The sequence below is a fragment of the Drosophila suzukii genome, chromosome X (assembly GCF_043229965.1).
Source record: "Drosophila suzukii chromosome X, CBGP_Dsuzu_IsoJpt1.0, whole genome shotgun sequence".
In the NCBI taxonomy this organism is placed as follows: Eukaryota; Metazoa; Arthropoda; class Insecta; order Diptera; family Drosophilidae; genus Drosophila; species Drosophila suzukii.
In genome coordinates, this window is record NC_092084.1 from 4,857,785 (window position 1) to 4,878,091 (window position 20,307).

Here is a 20,307-nt window from a genome sequence, read left to right on the forward strand (position 1 = left end):
AATTAAACAAGGCAAAATAACTTAAATTAAAGCCCCGACTAAATTATTTATAATAGTTAAATATTGCATTCATATTTTCCCTGTTTTCGTGCTGAACAATTTCCTTAATTATTTTAAGCGTTTCGTGGGGATAATGCATTTCCAAGAAAGTTATGTATGGGTGTGGGAAATTACAGGCTGCATTATTAATCATCGAAAGTTCGCAGTGCCGCCCATTGGGAATACCATTTATTTATGAAGTGTCCCCGCTGCCATTTGATGACATTATCGACTTTGTTAACTCGTTACCGATGCCGATGAATTTTTAACCAGGCCTAGGAAAATATGTGCGCCCACATAATCGATACCCGCTCGGGCTGTTAATTTACAAAACTGAATTATTTATTTGGCTTGTGGAAAAATGCTGAACAAATAAACGTAACAGTTGCCATAAAGGTAAAACGCAACGAGGCGAGGGTAAACCATTTGTGGTCACCCTAATGGGGATATATCAGTTTAGCAGGTCGTTCGCCTTCATTGGATTGTTGATGATGGTTGAAGTCGATTGTCTAATCTCGCGGGCCGCGTTATCGGGCCATCGGAGGTATCAGGAGTATCAGAAGTACTCGCCCACCGCCCGCAGCGTTATCTGCTCCACCTGCGTGTGCGGCGGCGTCGACAGGGCGTACAGTACCGCCTGGGCCACGTCCTCCGCCTGCAGGATGACCTCGCCCAGCTTGACCTTCGTCTCCTCGGGCACGATCTCGGTGGCCACCCAGCCGGGCTGGATGCTCTGCGGGAAGGGAGGGGAATTTCAAGATTTAAATATTTTGTTATAATATCATATCTTAGGCTTATAGAAAAAAAGTTTAACTAAATTGTAACACAGTTAAAATAAAAGAAAGTTATATACTGAACATTTATGTTTAAAACACCGTCGTGTTTTAAGAAATCCTTTTTCCGTCCACAAAATACCGATCGATACTATCGATATTGGTTGCAAACCACCGATGTTTCCTTAATTTCAAAATCATCGATAATTTCGATAATGCTATCGATGGCTTTACCAACCCTTATATTTAGTACGTTTTTTGAAACATTAAACATTTAAAATAGCTTTTTTAAATTCAGTCAGTAGAGATTAAAAAATTAATGCTAAAATAGCTTTAGCGAAGTAACACTGTTTAGAAGCAGCTGTTCTTATCAAAATAGCAGTCTATGCCTTTGCAGGTTTTTGTTATTTACGGATCTTAACAAGCCATATAGCTAGCATTTTTTTAAGTTTTGCAAGAACTTGTTTTGTAATAAAAACATTTACGTTTTAGTAATAACATATTTGAAAATGCTCACCGTGGTCTTGATCCTCGATCCTTTTTGGATCAGTTCCTGCCGGCAGATCTCGTGGACGGCGGTCAGGCCGAATTTGCTGGGCGTGTAGGCGTTGAGGCTCTCCTCCGCCGGATCCGGCTTATAGCCGGCCACTCCGGCGGTGCTGTTCACGAAGAAGAGGTGCCCGGCCACCTGGCGGCGAATCATGCTGCCGGCGGCCAGCTTGGTGCAGTAAATGCTGCCCATGAGATTCGTCTGCAGGATCCTCCCGATGTCCTGGTTAGGCATGTCGATCAGTTGGCCACCCAGCACGATGCCGGCATTGTTGATCAGCACATCGACGCCGCCGAGCTCCCTTTCGATCCACTCGAAGGCACTGTCCACCTGCGATTCCTGCGACACATCGCAGCTGTGCTGATGGAACCGCCGCCGCTGATCCTCCGGCATGGATTGCTGCAGTTGCTCCAGGCGGTCGGTGCGACGGGCCAGGCCGACGACCTGCAGACCCGCGGCCACCAGGAGCCGGGCACAGGCGGCTCCGATTCCGGAACTGGCCCCACTTATAACGGCCACGCGATTCTGCCAACGATCCATCGCTCTCGAATTCCGGCGATCAACTGATTCCGGAATACAACCGATGATCGGGTTTTACGCTTATCGCAGCTCGGTTCTCTTTTGGTATCTCTCTCTTGGGGCACTCGGAGAAATTCACAACTAAATCTGAAATGAAATCTTTTATAAGGCTTGTAAATATATTATATATAATCTATGATATGTCTATATAGCTTTATAATTTTATAATAATACAAATATTAATATTCACTGCGATATAAGCTATATATATCCCTAATAGAATTTGTATTATATAGTTAATTATTACAACATCAGGAAATGCATTTATTATTTTTAGTAATCTGAAATAATTTCCTTGGGTGTACTTCAAAGAGTGTGTAAAGATAGTGTGCCTGACGTGGGTTTCGTTCCCTTGAACAGACCATCCGATCCGAAAGGCCCCCCACAACAGATGTTGTTTCGCCTTATCAAGCCCATTGAATTCATTATGATAACCACTGATTCAAGGACAAAAGAAGTGTTTGATCTCAAAGAATGCATTACAAATGTTAAAACTTAAGTTAATAACAGGAGATATTTAATATAATAATGCTTAAAATCTACAAAGTTGATAATATCATAAGCAATACAATAGCACATTTTCAAAGCCTGGTTAGCTTTATCTGGCATAAATAATAAATTGATTTGCTAGCGATATCTTTCGGTTTCTTGTTTTTGTAAGGCATGAAATGTTTCGCGATACTCGCACTCTTCAGTCAGCCTCCTTGAATCGTTTCCCCATGCATTTAAGGCGGGCCATTAAAAAGGCCAACACGCAATGCAGTTAAATGGCGCCTCAAGTTATGGCCCACACAGACACACACTCACACACATGCAGAAACGCAGCCGCACGTGTGTGGGTGAGCAGGGTATCCGTGCACATATACTCGGGTGTTTCTGGTTTATCGCCCTGCACACGCTTGACATATTTTGTGCAGCGGCGTTCTTTTTTATTTCCGCTCGTAACATTCAAGAGATGCTTAAATGGCAACAATAAGGCAACAATGGGAAAGCCCCTTCCCTCGAGAAAGTGGGCTTGCTGCAGCCGTGGATCCACGGGTCCCTGCCTCCAGTTGCAACATGTTGCAAGTGCCAATGCCCATCAAATCACAACTGGGGCCATTTTGCCAGCACTTTATCATGCAATTACTCACGCAAATGATGACAGAGAGCTTTGGCTTTGGCTTTAGCTTTGGCAAAACAAACTATGCAATAAACAGACGCTAAGGACATACAAATTGTCCTTTCTGCAAGCAATTCTTATTAACCGTCCATCGGAGGAGCTCATCAATGTCGCATGCACCATTAAATAAATGCCAGGCAATTTGTTTGAATTTTCCCAACCCAGACCTATCTGATTTCCAACATTTTCCCATTCTTTTGCGACTCGCTCAATTTAAACCGAAACGTGTCAATCGTTAGTTGAATTTCTCAACCTTCCTCTTCAGGAGTTTTTTTGTATACTGGTTTTTCGTATATTGAAAGGGTATACTAACTCGGCGAGAATATAACATGAAAAATGCGAAAACTGATCATAAAATTAATTTCCCGGAAAGTGACGTAGATTGTTAGCATAGGTTGTCAGCTGCTCAAAACAGTCGGTCTTTTAGCTGTACGCCCTGATTTGACCAAACTACGATTGAAAAACTGGAAAGAAAAATCGAATTTTTGACTTAAATCTGAATCTCGTATTTTTGACAAAATCAAAATCCATTTTTTTCGCCCTAAAAACGCAGGTTTTTTGCTGCTACAAAGAAAATAAATGTCAGATCGAGGAATGTCATAACTCGTTGAGCTCGTAATTTAAATTCCAATCCACTAGCACTCAAACCTGGAAAATCTTTATTTTTGCCAATTTTTGCTAAAATAGATGATGTAACCCCTTACAAAAAATGAAAAAATTGGTCAAAAAATAAATTTCCCGGAAAGTGGTGGGGATTGTTAGCATAGGTTGTCAGCTGCTTAAAACAGTCAGTCGTTTAGCTGTAGGCCTTGATTTAGCTAAACTACGACTGAAAAACCACTAAAAAATGGGTATTTTTTACCAAAATCTGAATCCCAAAAATAACCGATGTACCCCCTTATAAAAAATGCGAAAATGGGTCAAAAAATAAATGTTCCTTAAAGTGATGGGGATCGATAGCAGTTGAAGCAAGCTGCTCAAAACAGTCGGTCGTTTAGCTGTAGGCCTTGATTTGGCTAAGCTACGACTGAAAAACCACTAAAAATGGGTATTTTTTACCAAAATCTGAATCCCAAAAATAACCGATGTACCCCCTTATAAAAAATGCGAAAATGGGTCAAAAAATAAATGTTCCTTAAAGTGATGGGGATCGATAACAAATGAAGCAAGCTGCTCAAAACAGTCGGTCGTTTAGCTGTAAGCCTTGATTTGGCTAAACTACGACTGAAAAACCACTAAAAAATGGGTATTTTTTACCAAAATCTGAGTCCCAAAAATAACCGATGTACCCCCTTATAAAAAATGCGAAAATGGGTCAAAAAATAAATGTTCCTTAAAGTGATGCGGGTCGATAGCAGTTGAAGCAAGCTGCTCAAAACAGTCGGTAGTTTATCTGTAGGCCTTGATTTGGCTAAACTACGACTGAAAAAACCACTAAAAAATGGGTATTTTATACCAAAATCTGAATCCCAAAAATAACCGATGTACCCCCTTATAAAAAATGCGAAAATGGGTCAAAAAATAAATGTTCCTTAAAGTGATGGGGATCGATAGCAGTTGAAGCAAGCTGCTCAAAACAGTCGGTAGTTTAGCTGTAGGCCTTGATTTGGCTAAGCTACGACTGAAAAACCACTAAAAATGGGTATTTTTTACCAAAATCTGAATCCCAAAAATAACCGATGTACCCCCTTATAAAAAATGCGAAAATGGGTCAAAAAATAAATGTTCCTTAAAGTGATGGGGATCGATAGCAATTGAAGCAAGCTGCTCAAAACAGTCGGTCGTTTAGCTTTAGGCCTTGATTTGGCTAAGCTACGACTGAAAAACCACTAAAAATGGGTATTTTTTTACCAAAATCTGAATCCCAAAAATAACCGATGTACCCCCTTATAAAAAATGCGAAAATGGGTCAAAAAATAAATGTTCCTTAAAGTGATGGGGATCGATAACAAATGAAGCAAGCTGCTCAAAACAGTCGGTCGTTTAGCTGTAAGCCTTGATTTGGCTAAACTACGACTGAAAAACCACTAAATAATGGGTATTTTTTACCAAAATCTGAATCCCAAAAATAACCGATGTACCCCCTTATAAAAAATGCGAAAATGGGTCAAAAAATAAATGTTCCTTAAAATGATGGGGATCGATAGCAATTGAAGCAAGCTGCTCAAAACAGTCGGTCGTTTAGCTGTAGGCCTTGATTTGGCTAAGCTACGACTGAAAAACCACTAAATAATGGGTATTTTTTACCAAAATCTGAATCCCAAAAATAACCGATGTACCCCCTTATAAAAAATGCGAAAATGGGTCAAAAAATAAATGTTCCTTAAAGTGATGCGGGTCGATAGCAGTTGAAGCAAGCTGCTCAAAACAGTCGGTAGTTTAGCTGTAGGCCTTGATTTGGCTAAGCTACGACTGAAAAACCACTAAAAATGGGTATTTTTTACCAAAATCTGAATCCCAAAAATAACCGATGTACCCCCTTATAAAAAATGCGAAAATGGGTCAAAAAATAAATGTTCCTTAAAGTGATGGGGATCGATAGCAATTGAAGCAAGCTGCTCAAAACAGTCGGTCGTTTAGCTGTAGGCCTTGATTTGGCTAAGCTACAACTGAAAAACCACTAAAAATGGGTATTTTTTACCAAAATCTGAATCCCAAAAATAACCGATGTACCCCCTTATAAAAAATGCGAAAATGGGTCAAAAAATAAATGTTCCTTAAAGTGATGGGGATCGATAACAAATGAAGCAAGCTGCTCAAAACAGTCGGTCGTTTAGCTGTAAGCCTTGATTTGGCTAAACTACGACTGAAAAACCACTAAAAAATGGGTATTTTTTACCAAAATCTGAATCCCAAAAATAACCGATGTACCCCCTTATAAAAAATGCGAAAATGGGTCAAAAAATAAATGTTCCTTAAAGTGATGGGGATCGATAGCAATTGAAGCAAGCTGCTCAAAACAGTCGGTCGTTTAGCTGTAGGCCTTGATTTGGCTAAGCTACGACTGAAAAACCACTAAAAAATGGGTATTTCTTACCAAAACCTGAATCCCAAAAATAACCGATGTACCCCCTTATAAAAAATGCGAAAATGGGTCAAAAAATAAATGTTCCTTAAAGTGATGGGGATCGATAGCAGTTGAAGCAAGCTGCTCAAAACAGTCAGTCTTTTAGCTGTAGGCCTTGATTTGGCTAAGCTACGACTGAAAAACCACTAAAAAATGGGTATTTTTTACCAAAATCTGAATCCCAAAAATAACCGATGTACCCCCTTATAAAAAATGCGAAAATGGGTCAAAAAATAATTGTTCCTTAAAGTGATGGGGATCGATAGCAATTGAAGCAAGCTGCTCAAAACAGTCGGTCGTTTAGCTGTAGGCCTTGATTTGGCTAAGCTACGACTGAAAAACCACTAAAAAATGGGTATTTCTTACCAAAACCTGAATCCCAAAAATAACCGATGTACCCCCTTATAAAAAATGCGAAAATGGGTCAAAAAATAAATGTTCCTTAAAGTGATGGGGATCGATAGCAGTTGAAGCAAGCTGCTCAAAACAGTCAGTCTTTTAGCTGTACGCCTTGATTTGACCAAAATATGATGGAAAAACTGATTTTGATTTTATTTTTGAGTAAAATCTAAATATCGTATTTTTGACAACAATCCCATTTTTTCCGCCCTAAAAATTCAGTTTTTTGGCTGCTACAAGAAAAATAAACGTCAGATCGAGGAATGTCATACCTCGCTGAGCTCGTAGTTTAAATTCCAATCCACTGGCATTCAAACCTGTAAAATCTTTATTTTTGCCATTTTTCGCAAAAATAGATGATGTAACCCCTTACAAAAAACAAAAAAATTGGTCAAAAACTAAAATTCTCGGAAAGTGTTGGGGATTGTTAGCAAAGGCGTTTTGGTACTTGAAATCGAAATTTGCCCGACAAATGTAATCAAAACCCCATACAATCAAATTAAAAAGTCAATAGAAATTATAAATCTTATTTGCTCGTCGAGAAAATTGTCAAATTGCTTGATTTCTTAATTTCAGACACCAGGCGAACATAAACGTTTAGTAGGTGTAAGACGATCAGCTGATTAGCTTATTCCAAGCTTACTTAGAGATGCCCTCGTGATTTCTTCCTTTTGCCACGGCCTAAGCAAATACATAGGACTTAACTGTTACTTCGTGACAAGATCGTGACAAGATCGCGACAAGCTCGTGACATGCTGGTGACACGGCCATGGTTGCTCATCTCTGGTCTGCATTTGGCTCGCAACTAACTGTTCTTTCCAATGGGGATCAATTCCTATTGGTCAGTGGAGAGAGGGGAAAAATGTATAGGGCCGCCATCTTAAAAATGAACAGTTATTTAAGTTCACTTTTAGCTACCAGCTGTCACTTGCTAAGTTTTCTGTTTGCCTGGTGTCTGAGAACCACAAATCCAGCATTTCGACTGAAATTATGTTACGAAGCCATTCAACATGTTGAAGTACATTAGCGATTTTTCAATTTCAAACACCAGGTGAACAGGAAAATTCGTAGGTGACCAACGATTAGTTTTTAAGGCTTGACTAGAGGTGTGCCACTTCAAAAAATCGAAGGCTTCTTTGTTGCCGACCAAGCGAGAGCCCACCTCTAGTCTCCTTATACTAAACTAACGGTGTCCTTCCATTAAAAAAATGTTAGCGCCCAGCAGCCACCTACTACAGATTATGTTGGCCTGGTGTCAAAGATCAAGAAATTAAATTTCAGACCTCTTCGAAATGTCAATTTATAGAAATCATAAAACCAAAATACCTTATTTGCTCGTCGAGAAATTGGTCAAATTGCTTGGTTTTTTAATTTCGGACACCAGGCGAACATAAACGTTTAGTAGGTGTAAAACGATCAGCTGATTACCTTATTCCAAGCTTACTTAGAGATGCCCTAGTGATTTCTTCCTTTTGGCACGGCCTGAGCAAATACATAGGACTTAACTGTTACTTCGTACATATCGTGACAAGCTCGTGACAAGATCGCGACAAGCTCGTGACAAGCTGGTGACACGGCCATGGTTGCTCATCTCTGGTCTGCATTTGGCTGGCAGCTAACTGTTCTTTCCAATGGGGACCAATTCCTATTGGTTAGTAGAGGGAGGGGAAATATGTAAAGGGCCGCCATCTTGAAAATTAACAGTTATTTAAGTTCACTTGCTAAAAATACCAGCTGCCACTTGCTAAGTTTTCTGTTTGCCTGGTGTCTGAGAAACATCAACCCAGAATTTGGACAGAAAATATGTTACGAATCCTTTCAGTTTATTAAATTAGCGTTTTATTAAATATATATATCAGATTGAGGAATGTCATACATCGTTGAGTTCGTAATGTAAATTACAATCTATTGTCTTAAATTATTTGAATATTAATATTATTTTTAATATTTAAATTTAATATAAATTCATTGTTTGTTGAAATGTTGGGGGTTGTGTTCCGATTTAAAAAAGTAACAGGAATATTTTAACTGCTGCAAATCCTTCGTTAATGCATATGTACGACAAAAAACAATGACGTGCTGGATATTCAAAAAGACAGCTGCCAAACGAACAACAAAAAAAGGCTTAAAAATCAGGGTAAAACTAAAAAAGCGGTTAAAAGTTGGACTAGGATAAGCTTACAAATTGATTGCATCAAAATAAAACCACTTTTTGCAGGTTTTCAACTCAACTAAATGACTGCTGTCAACGACAACATAGTTGAAATCAAAACAAGTCAGATTAAAAATAAATATTTACTACCCACAAAGCATGCATCAAAGTGATTTTATGTCTTTAATGTTATTACAATTGAATTATTAAAATGGAAAAACAGGTTTGGTATATTGGTGGTTAACATTTTGCGAGAGAAAGGAACCTGAAAATAAATGTATTTCTTACAAAACTAAGAATGAAACAAATTCCATACTTTTACAACTTTTGTTGGCGAATGTGGCTTTTTGTCCCTTTTTCACCCTGAAATATGCTTAGGTAGTCGGCAAATTATTTTCCACTTGGCTTCAGCTTTTCCCATTAATAAATATTTTCCTTGGCTATAATATTTATGAAATTCCTTTTGTTGGTTTCCCTTCCCTTTTTAACCAGCTTACATGGCTGGCATTTTCTAGTTTTAATTAGTAAATGGCCTTTTAAAACATAACAGAATGAAAAAGTATGCTAGGTAAAATAAAATAATATAATAGAATTATTAAGTTGTTTGGCCAACCGTGTTGGCCTTTCTTTATTTTGATTAAAGCAGTTGAAATTTTAATCCTTAAGTCCCTCTTTAAGCCCATTTTTACATATGACTTTTTCGAGCACAAAACCGCTTAGAAAATCAAACCAGAATCAAAGTCAAACCTTTGGTCTGCAAATCCCTTGACCACCGACTAAATGGGTCCCTTGGAAGTTTTCCGCTTCGCCTCTCCGCTTTTCCATTGCAACACTTTCTCCTCTTCTCTGTCATGGGGAAAAGTTTACACTTGCAATGGATTTTCACCAGCTGCTTCGCTGTCTCCTCTTCCCCGTCATAATGGCTGCGAAATGGGATCGGAAAAGGCGGCGCAGTGTGGAAAACTCCGTGGAAAACGAGGGAGCACAGTCAGCAAGGCCACTGGCATAATAATTCTTGTGCTTAAAAGGAGTTTGGCGTGGCCGCTGCGCTTTAAGAAGTTGTTTTTATTTTGCATTGTGGCATGCAGGGGTGGGAAAGACGGGAAAACGTGAAAAGCAGAAAAGCGGAGTTTTCCGAGACCTTCAGCCATTAGTGGGCATGATGGAGGACCACAGCGATGGGATGGGACGAGATTCATGTGCTGCTTTAGTTCAACAGGATCCATAAAATTAACGCTGAATGAGGCGAGCTCCTTGGATGCAACAATGTCTGCCTTACATTCTGCTTTTCCCATTTTTCCTACCATTTTCCACATTTTCCTACCATTTCCACCGCCACCCTCTGTGTGTGTAATGAATGTAAGTGAAGTAAAGTAAAGGCCAAACAATAACAGGAAAATCTACTTACAGGACAAGACAATTGAGGCAACAATGTTTTTGGTTTTCCCCGCCTTTCCACATTTTCGTTGTCCGTGTTTTTCCTCTTCATTTTTTCTGCCAGCCATTTCACTGGGTTTTCCTCCTTTTGTTGGTCATTTAGGAGCTCATTTTGTGGTCTCATTAATGTGTGTGTGGGCCAAGAAAATAAGTGGTGGTGGCGGGCAAGTTAACAAATAATGACCGTTAAGATCTCGCCTGGTTGGGGCATTCAAATTACATCATGATATATGTAATCCTGTCATAAGGACATTAATAGAAAGATTACGGTCCCAGCTTTTGCGCATTTGCAGATTAATGGAGCAATTAAAGTGTTTTCATTTTCGACTTAAAGGAAATGTATTGTAGGTATGGTATTTATTTTTCAAATGGTTCCGTATTTCCCTTTGAATTCTTGGAAACAGTTTTATTTAGAATGTAATTTCTGCACCACTTTCAAATCCTTCACCCCTTTAATTTAAGTTTTAATTTATGCCCTTCCACTTTGGCTCGCCCCACAAATCATTTAGATTAGTTGGCCGCTGGACTATGGGTTAATTAACCCATCCTTGGCTTAAAAGGTGGACAAGCAGGCAAGTGTTCCACTTCCGCTTCTCAGACATTTTCACCCAGTTTTTGCTGGGCTTGGCCAACACTCTTTGCATTTTTGTATTTTCCGTATTCTTTTTTTTTTTTTCTTTACACTTTACTCAATTTGCTGGGCCAAATAAAGTACACTGCACGGCCACGCCCACTGACAAGCTTTATTGGGGGCAAATGCCGTGGGGAACCCAAGGTATAGAAAATTATTGCTCAACGGAAAACAATTATTTTGTGCCGGCTTTTTCTCTGCTCTGTTCTGTTTTTTTTTGCTGAGCCATTAATGTGAGACGTGCTGAGGGATAACCGCCCACCGCCCCCAAGGGGATACTCCCAGGTGGGCGTGGCATCGGTTGGTATCGTGCAATCTGAATATTGCCGTGACTCGCCTGCACCACTAAGTACCAAGTCAGCGAGCTCCTTTCACTTCCTTTTACTTCAGCCAAATTGCATTTGCTTTTGGCCATTTAGGGTTATCGACTTCGGGGCCTCACCCTCTAGAACTCTAGCTGAAAGCCAGCAAGCCCCCGGGATTTATTTATTGGCGTAGAATCGAGCTAAGCTTTACTTTGATGATTTATTAAAAGGTTTTCGGTGGAGCTTCCCCTCGAATGGCTCATTTTGGTGTTTTCAATTTTTACCATGTCTAACTATGACAAGCATAAGTAATTCTTAAACCTATGGATATGTTGTTAGTTCCCTAAACAAAATGTTTAATGTTTTTCGTCAATTCCGATTTTCTAAACCCCATAATAAAATAACTATCCAAATCTTAAAGGGCATTAAGCACTCGCATTTGGCTAAAACACGGCCAATGAAAATATTTTATTTTTATTTGTTCCCTGGCTTTGCTTTGAAGCTTTTGCCTGCGGCCACATGGCGTATGTGTGATATTTGGTAATGCGTGTAATTAAGCAACACGTTCTCATTTTCTACCTACCCGGTTGGCTAGCAACTTCCGCTGGCTGTTTTTGCTGCGAAACATGAAACTCTAATTACCAGAAAAGCCCAGAAAGGAAACTGCCAAAAAACAAAAAAAAAAAAAGTAAAGAGAAAAAGCACGACGAGTGTGGGTTCGTTTATGCTTTTCACTTTTCGAGCGAACTGAATCCACAATATCCAGCCGCAGGCCACGTTGGAGAATAGAATTCCTGACGAATGTCAGAGTAGAAAACCCGCAGTCCGGAGTACCGACTCCATTTCCCCGGATTTGATGAATAGAATCGCGCCCACACCCAGACGTCAGTGATGAAAAGCGGTCCGAAATTGGGTTTGGTACCTGGTAAAGCCAGTTGGGTTTGCCGTGAAGCAAGAAGATTAAATTACCACAAAATGGTAAATGCATTTTACAGGGACTATCCCATAACTCATACCTATATTTCTTCAGTTAAAGCAAATATTGAAAGAAAGTTCTAAAAAAATCCTTATAAATATCCCTTAAAAGGCCGTACTATCTAGATCTTGTCATAACTAACGGGATATCATACAAAATGGTAAATTATCCATTTATCAAGTGTTCTAGAATGACTATCCGAAAATAAATATTACAATAAGGCTCTTAAGAATCCTTATAAGTATCCTTTTATAGGCCTTGCTATCTAGGTCTTCTCATCACTAACGGGATGTGATTATGGAATGGCCACTGGACAGGTGGCCGGCAGATGGATGGTCAATTATCACCGGTGGTTCCCGGCGGACTGGCATTATAATGGGCCATCTGCCTCGAGACGATACCACTCGGCATAGGTCAATCCGAAGATATATGTGCGACTGGGGCCCTTGTTGCTCATTGTCTGCCGATGGTGACTGCTGAATGCGCAATTAATTGGCGCCGGGTCCGCCAGATGCCTAATGACCGGCAAAGGGTTAAGGAGGCTCCCCAATCCCTGAGTCGTTGACTTTCCCAAATGACAGATTAAAGCTAACGACTTCGGCCCCCCACTGTCATTAAAGGGTCCTACTTACTGGCTGAAAAATTGTTCTTCATTTGAGCATCGTAGTTGTCAGCATTGGGAAAATATAAATCTTTCTCATTTCTTTAATGGAAAAAATGAGATTTACTTTTCACATGATGGTTCCAAATCGTATCTGAAAAGCCAGCAATTATTATTGGTCTATAAATCAACACTAAAATCGCAATACGCAATGTGTCAATGATTTTTTCCAATCGGTTTTTGCGTACATACTGCAATATTTAAATATGATATTAATTTTTTTCCAACCACTTTTTCCGAACCGTTCTCCATACGCTTTGACTGACTTTTAATATGCGCATTTTCTTTATAGTTTTTCATATTTGTTCGCCATCCACGGAATTAATTTCCACCGCCTGCACCGGATAATTAAAAATGAAATCAGGCAAGCGTGAGAAATAAAGAAATAAATTCTGCAGTGTGCTTTTAGGCGTTGTCCGGCGCTGTCGTCACTTCCGGTTAATATCATCATGGAGCGGTACTGCTGCAGCTGCCACTGCCTCTCACGTGCCCGCCCACTTTGGGCGCAATATGTGGGCGGTGAAAGGTGGGCGGTGAAATGGGGGCGGTGAAATGTGGCTGGTGGAATTAGCACTGCGGCGTGGGCTAAATAAACGTTGAAGTCGTTTCGATTGCGATTACGCAAAGTGACGCTCAGTCCGATGAAAATGCACATTGAGAGAAGAACCCTATAAGATATATAAGGAAATATATAAAGAGATATATTATGATACATTTAAATCTTATAAATAAATTACAGTCAATCTAATACCTTTTTCTTTTCGTTGGTTATTATTGATATAATCTTACTTTCAAGTTTGCAATTTTTAAGTTTCATCGCTGAGTGCAAACTCGCACGCATTTCGCTCAGTGCACCGATGACAGCCGTAAAGTGAACACACTAAATGTTAACTCAGCGGCAAGTTATTGATGTGACAACTGCGTGGGAGCGGCAGTTTCCATTTAAATGCACTCAACCTGTGGTTTCCAGTTAGTACCTATAACTTAACTATAACCTGCCTCCCTCGCTGGGGTCCCAGAAAACTGCATGTGAATCGTTTTGGGGGCTCAAAGGAAATGAACTGATTCATCCAGAGTTTCCAGGCTGGGTTTAGCTGCGAATTTAAAACAGATCTTTAGATTATTTGGCACTTCTTAGTGTTATTAGGCAACTTAATTGGCTAACTTTTGTGGTTGGTACACAGAAGTTACGCCAGTAAGTAGTTTACAACTCGAGCGAAATTATTGAGTTCAAGTTTTAATAGCGGAAGTTAGTTCTGCATTCATTACCATTATTTTATCCTCTAGCCCAGTCAATTGCGATTTCTTAAGACCTTTTCCCACTGCTGCTGCATTTGTCGCATAAGTTTGTCATTTAACTTTTGTTCCCAAGTAATCTGTGCCGTGACTGCAGATGTCCGTTTAATATGCTGATTACTGCAGCGATTCGCGCCAATTATATTCCATTAGTGCCAGCTGGAAGCTTCAGATGCAGAAACTGTTTGAAAAGTTTATCAGCAGGCAGTCCTGGAAATACCAAACCGACTTTTCGGCCTCCTGCAGTCCCCTTTGACCTTACTCCAGGCCAGCCTTTTGTTAAGGATCTCCTTTGAGCCTTTTAATAGCCGTTACTTCCCGGATCCCTATGCCATTTCGGCCCCGGTTGTCATGGCATCCCCTCAAAACGACCTGGTGCATCTGCAACCCGACCTCCCAACTCGACCCATAATTAAGTAGCCTGTGCAACGGAAGTGGGGATTTTTCGATAATCCGAACGCATCGCCAAATGTCATCAGCCCATGGAAATGTTGAGCCAGGCGAATTGGTTAATTAGGAAGCGTGGGCTGGCATGCGACTTTAATTAGCTTATTTTGGGAATTAATGGTTCGATTTTACAGGGGTATTTAAAAGAATATATTTTGGAATATTCTGAACATCAACTGGTATTTTATAATATATTTTATATATAAATATATTTTGGATTTTCATCTGTGAAAACTCCCGATCAACTGATTTATCGGCTACCAGAGCACCTAAGTCATGAATTAAGGCTAGAACCAATTGGGAATTATAGTTACCTACTGAGGGGATGATTTTTAAGTCGACATTACCGATGACTTGGCTCTTACCAACACTGGAGCCCCATTTAGTGGTACGCAACAAATCACCGCTCTGAGACAGCTCCGCCCACGAATCACGAGCAATCTACTGAGTGTTAGCATCTGTGACTGGCTCCGAACTGTTGCCAGTAAATAAACTGGCCAAATTTGTCTAATGCGAGCTCCCAACTCCCATTTCTCAAGCCCCGGGGAACTCCCCTTTTCGGGGTCTTTGTCTTTGCTGGCTGTACTGTTCTGTTCTGTACTGTTCTGTGCATAATTCACGAGCTCAAATTGCCAAACGCCACATAAATGTACAAACAGGCACGTATTTATGTATCTTGCCATCTCCGTCTCCATGGCCCCAAAAGGGCGTGCCCCTCTTCCTAATTCTGCGGGCTTTATGCAGACAATTGTAGTCAGAATTATAGTAATGAAAGCAGGGAGTCGCAAATAATGTTGCAAAGGAGTTGCCTAAAATTATACAAAAATATTACAAATATTATATTTTATTATAGCCAGATAAATCGCTGGGGAAAAGTAAACTAATTTTAAGAAGAATAAGTTCTTGATATCAAGAATGGGCAACAAAAAAATCCCCAAAAACATAATTGTGGTATTTAATATTTAATAGGGAAACATTGTTTCTCAAACGATGTTAAGTTACCCAAAATTTCCGCCTTGTGTGCTTAATGTCAGAAACGCTTGCGAAATCTTTTATTTATGTTGCCAAATGCCTTGCCTTTTTAATCCACTTTCTGAGCTACTATCACTCCAACCGCAGTTGTTTAAAATATATATACAATATAGGTTAGGTCGCTTTGGCATTGCGGCTTGCATGCAAATTTTATGTTTTAATAATAAGTCTCTGGCATGCAAGCGTCGCATATTTTATGCCAATTGTTGGGGGGCAGCGGGGATTCCAGGTGAACGGGGGGGGGGCGAACCCACCTAGAGTCATTCAGTCAGTTAGTCATTCGTTCAGTTGGCTCACTTCGGGTTCGTGTCCTGTGCTGTTTATTTTTAACCCAATTGTTTTTAGCCACGGGGGAAAGAACAGAAAGAATATTTGCCTGCCCACTGTGGAATTTATTCCGCCCCAAAGATGACTTCGAAGTACATATCTCCTGGAGTGCCATTTGGCACCTGAACACAATACTTAGCAGCTGAACCGAAATTGATTAAAAATTCCCCCAGCGGGAAAATTGGATCAAACTATGGAACATTGTGGCACTTTGTGAGTTCTCGATTGCAGCGGGCAAGTGCGTGCGGTCATGCAAAATGCAAATATGAAATATGATTGCCGCAATTTTGTGACCAGTCGACCATTCCCACGATCGTCAAATATTTGGGGCACAGTATGTTTAAAATGAACACGTTAACGAGGTTAGGGATGGCAAATAAATCGATTTGAAGGGAAAATATCATTTTAAGACATCCTCTAATCCAAAGGTAATATATATTTACAAGACTAAGGACATTTTACTTTTTTGGTAAACCTAAAAAAGATATTTTTTTCGATCTAAAAAGAAGATATTTTACTTTTTTTGTATACCTTAAGGTATGTTTTCTTTTAAATTGAACTTCTATTTCCAGCTGTAACTTCTTCAGGCATTTTAAAAACCAAACATTTCAAATTAAAATATATTTTGTGCAGCTTGAGACCACTGTAACTCACCTGCATCTCGAATGAATATCTCACTTCCTGCTGATTTGCGGTTACTGCCAGTTGCCTTTCCATATAAATATGTGTGAGTGTCGCCGTTGTAGCTGGTATAAATTTTCCTTTCCATTTTTAATTCGCACTTAATTAAAAATCCCTCGCTGACGTGCGACACGCATGGCTTTCAACCGCCTTAACCCCAGTTCAACCTCAATCCCGACCAGAACCTCTGACAATTGCAACTTGCTTTCTGCTGAGCTTGAAAAAACATTTTTACAATTGTATAGGGAAATGCATGCACAGGAGGTCAATTGCTATCCCACTTTTATTACTAACTAGACTACAGGTCTAAAATATTTGGGATTAGCAAGTGATTAAGTGTCATATTTAAAATATAATAGCTAGAATTTAGAAATATTTTTTAAGATTTGATTTGATCAATATTTTTGTTTTTAAGAGCTTACCTGAGATATTATTTATAGCCTTTGCTTTTATAATAAGATTTTTCGGGAATGTCATGATATATGGTATGTTTCACCAATAAAAAAAAAAAAAAAACAAAAAAATCGTAGTAATCTTTTTTAAGAGATCCCTAGCAAGACTTATAGATAGTGGCATTGACCTCGTAGTAGCACAAGGGCTTCTTGGTGACCTTGTCCTTGGGGTTCAAAGAGTAGACAGTGCCCTCCAGGGTGTACAGGGTGTTCGGGTGGTACATGAACTTCAGGAGCGCCGTTTCCGGCGGCACCTGGATGCGGTTCATCACGTATACGCCCTGTTTCAGGGGGCAGGCGAGGCTCATGTTGCTGGCCCCCTTCGAGAGCATCAGCTGGGCCACGTTGTTCCAGGCGGACACGTGGCGAATGTAGCGCCAGAAGTCGCAGGTTTTCGTCGTCGAATTGTAGAGGGTTCGCGGCAACTCCGCTCGAGAGGCGGCGGATGCGGAGCTCCGCTTGCGCGGATGTTGCAGGAGGACGAGGTGCCACAGTGGAATGGCCACGTCCTGGCGCACAGTGGTCACCGAGGACATCGAGTTGTTCTTCTCGAACATGCTGATCTTCAGGCCGTAGTTGGGCGTGTCCCAGGACTTAACGCCCACCAGTTTCATCGTGTAGCAGTGCTAGGACATAGATTAATTAAATTAGCCAAATCATCGAATTAAAGCTCTAAAAAATATCTAATTAGTATATTTCAAATTGAAAATTGTTATATATTTGCATGGCAAGTTAAAAACAAATATTCAGTTAAATGTTCTCCCACCTGATTGGTCAATTGCAGAAAACCAAACAGAGTTATAAAGCCCAATAAATTTCTATAAAATCCCATTTTGCCGGGAACACGATACACGAATAAAGAGCGACTGAACGAATCAATAAGCGAATAATGGCAGCGTTGGCAAAATGATTTATCCATTGTCGCTAATGACAATTTTCGTGATTTGTCACACCTCAATTGGATCAATTCCGCGGAAATTGCGAGTTAATTGCCAAATAATTGTGCGAGCATAGATGCGCGAATTATGTGCGAGACTAAACTTTGCAATTTGACCCCCAAAAAGGGCTAATAAAATAAATCACACTAATTTGCACGTTACAAAAATCATTGCATTTGAAAATTAAAAAAATATGTTAGCTAAAATGGTATTACGGCTAATTTTACACCCAAGAAATATGTCACTTGCGTGATTTTTAATTAACTCACTAGAATTATTTGAAAAAATCTTAGCAACCTAGAGAAAAAGGGTCTACAGCTTAAAATCACATTATGAATTTTAATCAGAAATCTTCTTTTTTTGTTAGCTAGTGTACATAACAAAAGTGTGTTTATTTAGGCTGGACTCCAATTGAATGGAAAATGTTACATGTTGCCAACATCGTGTTGTCCCTTTGTATGGTTAAAGTTATATATTGTGTGTGCTTCCAGCTAATTGCGTTTGCCTCTGTGCGTTTTCCTTTCGGCCGCTTTGGCTTCTGATATTTCCCAGCTTTCAGTTACAGTTTTCCAGCTTTTCCACACAGTATGTACATTTTCCTGATCCGTTTCCGGCTTATTTGTTTGCATGTCCTCGCTGCATGGCATCAATGGACCGAACAATGGATTGAAATCCACTTTCCACTTGCCACTCTCCAGATTCCCACGTCCCCGAACACATCAGACTGTCACTTCCTTTTGTCCCGCCTCGATTCACTTCTCATATTTACATTTTCTGTTATTTCCCCCAGCAAATATTTGCATGGCACTGGCCTCAAGCACATTTTCCAGGAATTTCGAGGCGTTTTCGCGCCCTTCCATCCAACATCATCCAACATCATCGCATCGGGCTTGAATGCGATTTGAGTGGCGGTGGAAATCTCGTCCATCAGCCTTCAACTTTCCTTCGTTTTTGTTTCAGATTCGATTCCTTTCAGGATGGTCATTTAATACTTGATAGCTGATTGCTGATTGCTGATAGCAGATAGCCGATAACCACTGTTTGCCAATACTTCTCTTCCAGCTGAATTAATTATATTAATGGCTTAATTAAAGCTGAATGTAATGAGCTGCAAATGAAGCACTCAAGTGTTTACGAATGAATAGAGATAGAGCTGCCCTTTGCAGCCTATTTCCCATTTAAAGTATCTTTTAGATACTATCTGTAGATGATGGGTGGCTTTATCCCATAGTCTATAAGCCAGAAAATCGCTTCACTTGGCTGAAAATGGTCCACAAAGCCATTAGGTAGTGTAAAATTTAACCCTATATTTCTTGTTTTCCTGTTTCTCCTTGGCTCGCTTTAGTTTTTTGTTTTTGATTTGTGTCAATAGGCTTTTATGGGCTTTTAGTTCCATCTGTGGAGTGGGGGATATGTGGGGTTGCAAATATTCTAAGCGCTTTTCACATTTCAAATGCACAAAGCCATTTCAGAGAGTTGGACAGCGAGTTGTGCTCCGTTTGCGGCTGCAGAAATGGCAACTTTAATGTGCCCACACATTGGGGAAAAATAACCCCATTTCCCAGACCTGTCCTTCTCCTGTCGCTTTTCTCATTCTCACTATTTCTCTCTGCACAGAGACAAAAGTTCTGAATACCTTGGAAAACATCTTTAAGGTGATCTAAATAGCCTGAGATTATCAAGTGCCTCAAAATGTGTCATTCAGTATTTTCTATTTTCTTTTGTTATAATAAGTCTTTGGTGACTTTCAAAATATTTAAATTATATTTTTGGACAGATAGATATTTTATCACAAGTAATATTTCCTATAATAAGACATTTGAAATATTACTTTATCTTTAGACATGTATTTCAAATAGAATGTATGTATACTATTCTATTCATATTTTTAATATTATTAGATAATATCCTCAACTCCTCCGCCTCTATATTTAAATACCCTCTCAATCTGCAAAATATTTTATATATATTTCCAAAACACTTTAACACAATTTTTCATTATCATCAACCCTACAATTTTTCGCAATGTCCTGTGGGCTTGGCAAAGACATAACTATAAGAAAATACCTAAGTGATGACCAATTTCGCAGATACTTGCGCCCAGAATGCCTCTTGGCTTCTAGCCTTGTTTGTCTCATATCGTTGCATTGCATTGGGGCCTTGAACGTTTTATGATTGCACTTTTCAGCAATAAAATAACGAGTGGGCGGAATTGTGGATGCAACGTCCCCAGGATCCCCGGGATCACCCCCACTCTAGCCAGATCCCACATCCCAATCCCAATCCCAATCCCAATCCCACAACCTAGATCCCAGAGCAATGCGACTTCACACCGAATGAAACTGAAACTTTAATAACCCCAGACGAGGCCGACACTTGCAATAAACTGGCTGCTCGTCGTAA

The 20,307-nt window shown here is 39.8% G+C and overlaps 3 protein-coding genes across 24 annotated transcripts in view; 1 reads left to right on the plus strand and 2 right to left on the minus strand.

The window, feature by feature from the left end:
• LOC108014920 (retinal degeneration A) overlaps positions 1-20,307 on the plus strand; it is a 115,263-nt gene that overhangs the window by 48,267 nt on the left and 46,689 nt on the right. The gene's annotated exons all lie outside the window — the stretch shown is intronic.
• On the minus strand, positions 360-1,934 carry LOC108015112 (farnesol dehydrogenase). The gene is made up of 2 exons (XM_017081360.4): positions 1,330-1,934; positions 360-772 (listed from the first exon to the last, which is right to left on the minus strand). Exons 1-2 carry the CDS (start codon positions 1,900-1,902, stop codon positions 596-598), a joined length of 750 nt encoding a protein of 249 aa, XP_016936849.2. The 5' UTR covers positions 1,903-1,934; the 3' UTR covers positions 360-595.
• The window catches only part of LOC108015113 (uncharacterized), a 71,877-nt gene continuing 68,312 nt past the window's right edge, over positions 16,743-20,307 (minus strand). For 7 of the 8 annotated variants that reach the window (XM_070997259.1, XM_070997257.1, XM_036820736.3 and 4 more), the window contains one exon: positions 16,743-17,592. In XM_070997259.1, coding sequence (XP_070853360.1) covers positions 17,065-17,580 — 516 coding nt within the window. In that variant the 5' untranslated portion in view covers positions 17,581-17,592 and the 3' untranslated portion in view covers positions 16,743-17,064. Of the gene's footprint in view, positions 17,593-17,732; positions 17,814-20,307 lie in introns of those variants that run through there. The other variant, XM_070997261.1, reaches the window with a different exon arrangement.

Bases quoted from the DNA above. Each gene is read 5' to 3' on its own strand.
- LOC108015112 (XM_017081360.4), bottom strand. From the start codon at position 1,902: ATGGATCGTTGGCAGAATCGCGTGGCCGTTATAAGTGGGGCCAGTTCC. The intron at 773-1,329 runs GTGAGCATTTTC...CCCTTCCCGCAG, and splicing joins GATCGAGGATCAAGACCACG to AGCATCCAGCCCGGCTGGGT.